General features: G+C 44.5%; 1 protein-coding gene across 1 annotated transcript; it reads right to left on the reverse strand.

Moving 5' to 3' along the window:
- Positions 1-282: 282 nt before the first annotated feature.
- Positions 283-1,164, reverse strand: lrrc10b (leucine rich repeat containing 10B). The gene has a single exon (XM_078221265.1). It carries the CDS (start codon positions 1,162-1,164, stop codon positions 283-285), a length of 882 nt encoding a protein of 293 aa, XP_078077391.1.
- Positions 1,165-2,111: the final 947 nt, after the last annotated feature.

Here is a 2,111-nt window from a genome sequence, read left to right on the forward strand (position 1 = left end):
GCACAATCTATCATTAGAAGGGCCCACACTGGTTTAAAAGACCGAATCCTGTAATCTGACTTAAATTGAGTCATACAAAGAAATAACCAACTTTTCTATTTTTTTTGTGTGTTCGACTGTTTTTCACCCAGTTCCGGTACCTTGGGCCATTTATATCTCCAGCTGCCTAGTGCATCCCCCACTGGTCCAGAGTGATTTAACCACCATCTCACAATGACTTCAACAGAGCTGTCACTCAGTGCCTGATATGTGATATTCCACGGCTGGTATCTGCAGCTGGCCTCATGTCTCCTCCTGAGAACAGTCTAAAGCGGAGAAGTTGCCCTCCGTTTCCAGTGCCATGGACCCATTTTTCAGGATGCTGTGCAGAGGCTCCTGATTTTCCTCATTTTCTTCATTTTCTAGAGCTCTCATAGCCAGTAATTCAGCTGCCCCTTCACCTACCAGTGTCACCCCATCTGCCACACTGGGCGGGTGCTTGGCAGGATTATGGTCATATGAAAACAGTTTCAGCCTTGAAAGATGCTCCATATTAGGAAATTCGGTGATTTTATTTTTGTCCACATCAATGATTTCTAGAAATTCCATTTTTAATAATACCTTTGGGAAGTTCTCGAACCTATTGCCATATAACCAAAACCCACGCAGGTTTATGAACCTAACCAAGTCCTCTGGTAAAGTCTTTAGCTTGTTGTCCCCCATCTGTAGCGACCTCAAACTAGGCATATTAATTAACTGTTTGGGAAATTTTCTGAAATAGTTGCTCTCTATCCAGAGGCACCTGAGGTTTTCTAGATTCCTAAACTCTGGAGGGATTGTCATTAATCTATTGCTACCAAGGTAGAGGCGGGTTAGATTAGGCATATTGCATACAACTTTAGGCACATCCTCAAATTTGTTGTAGTCCAGCGCTAAGATCTTTAAGTTGACCAACTGCTCAAACTCATTAGGGAGGTCCTTCAGCTTGTTGTTGCTGATGTACAGCTTCTCTACGTATGTGAAGGAGCAGATTGGAACCGGAAGTCTCTTTATCTTCTTGTGGCAGGCATCCAGCATCCTGTCAGCCACTATTTCATCCATGTCGGTCGAAACGCAGCTCAGTTCATCATCAGGGCTGCAAGATAAGACAGAGGCAAACTTCTGAAACGCACTCCCCATTTTCATTCTCGGAGGTCAGCCCTCCCTGCACAGGATGAAAAAAAAAATCAGAGTTGAAAATTTACAACACGGATCATCAAAAAGCCCATTTGGATGAAAGGTTAGAACACGGTTACAAGCCAGCACATGATGGAAATGTTTAGCCGTTATGAACCACACAATCACAAAACCAGAAGATCACTACAGATGAGGAAAACCCTTGAATCCATCTTACTTTATCCATTGAGGAGGACCCGAAAGGCATCCAATCTGTATCTAAATGATTCTGAATTATTGCCTCGACCACTCCATTCTATGTACTGAACATTCTTTGTGTGAATTGGAACTTCCTGACATCAGTCACAAATTTGTCCTTTTTCATTGGTTTGAATTGTGTCCCCCTTTCCTACTCTCACAATTTCATTTAAAGTAATCTTTCAGATTCAAGTTTATTAAACTGGCTCATATATACCACGAGAATATCATCTCTGGAATAACTCCTTCAAGGCTGAAAAACCTAAGAGCTTAGAATCATAGAATCCCTACAGTGCAGAAAGAGGCCATTTGGCCCATCGAGTCTGCACCCACAACAATCCCACCCAGGCCCTATCCCCGTAATCCCACATATTTATCCCGATAATCCTTCGAACCTACGCATCCCGGGACACTAAGGGGCAATTTAGCATGGCCAATCAACCTAACCTGAATTTGATGGTCTCCTGGGAGCAGACTGACAGCCTTAAAATTGGGCACAATGCTCTGGGCGCATTCCCAGCACACCCCCTCCCTCCGCTCCCCCTCGCTCCAGCTCCTTACCCCACTGCAATTTTGCCTGCATCAGGAAAGATGTCGGGAGGTCCACCTTGGGCTAAATGAGGCCCTCAAGTCACCACTTAATGGCCACTTAAGTGTCTCCATCTCTCACTGCCGCAATTTTAGCTGCACTGGGGAAGGCCAGCACCAAGTAGACAGAT

The sequence above is a fragment of the Mustelus asterias genome, chromosome 9 (genome assembly GCF_964213995.1).
Source record: "Mustelus asterias chromosome 9, sMusAst1.hap1.1, whole genome shotgun sequence".
Classification (NCBI taxonomy): Eukaryota; Metazoa; Chordata; class Chondrichthyes; order Carcharhiniformes; family Triakidae; genus Mustelus; species Mustelus asterias.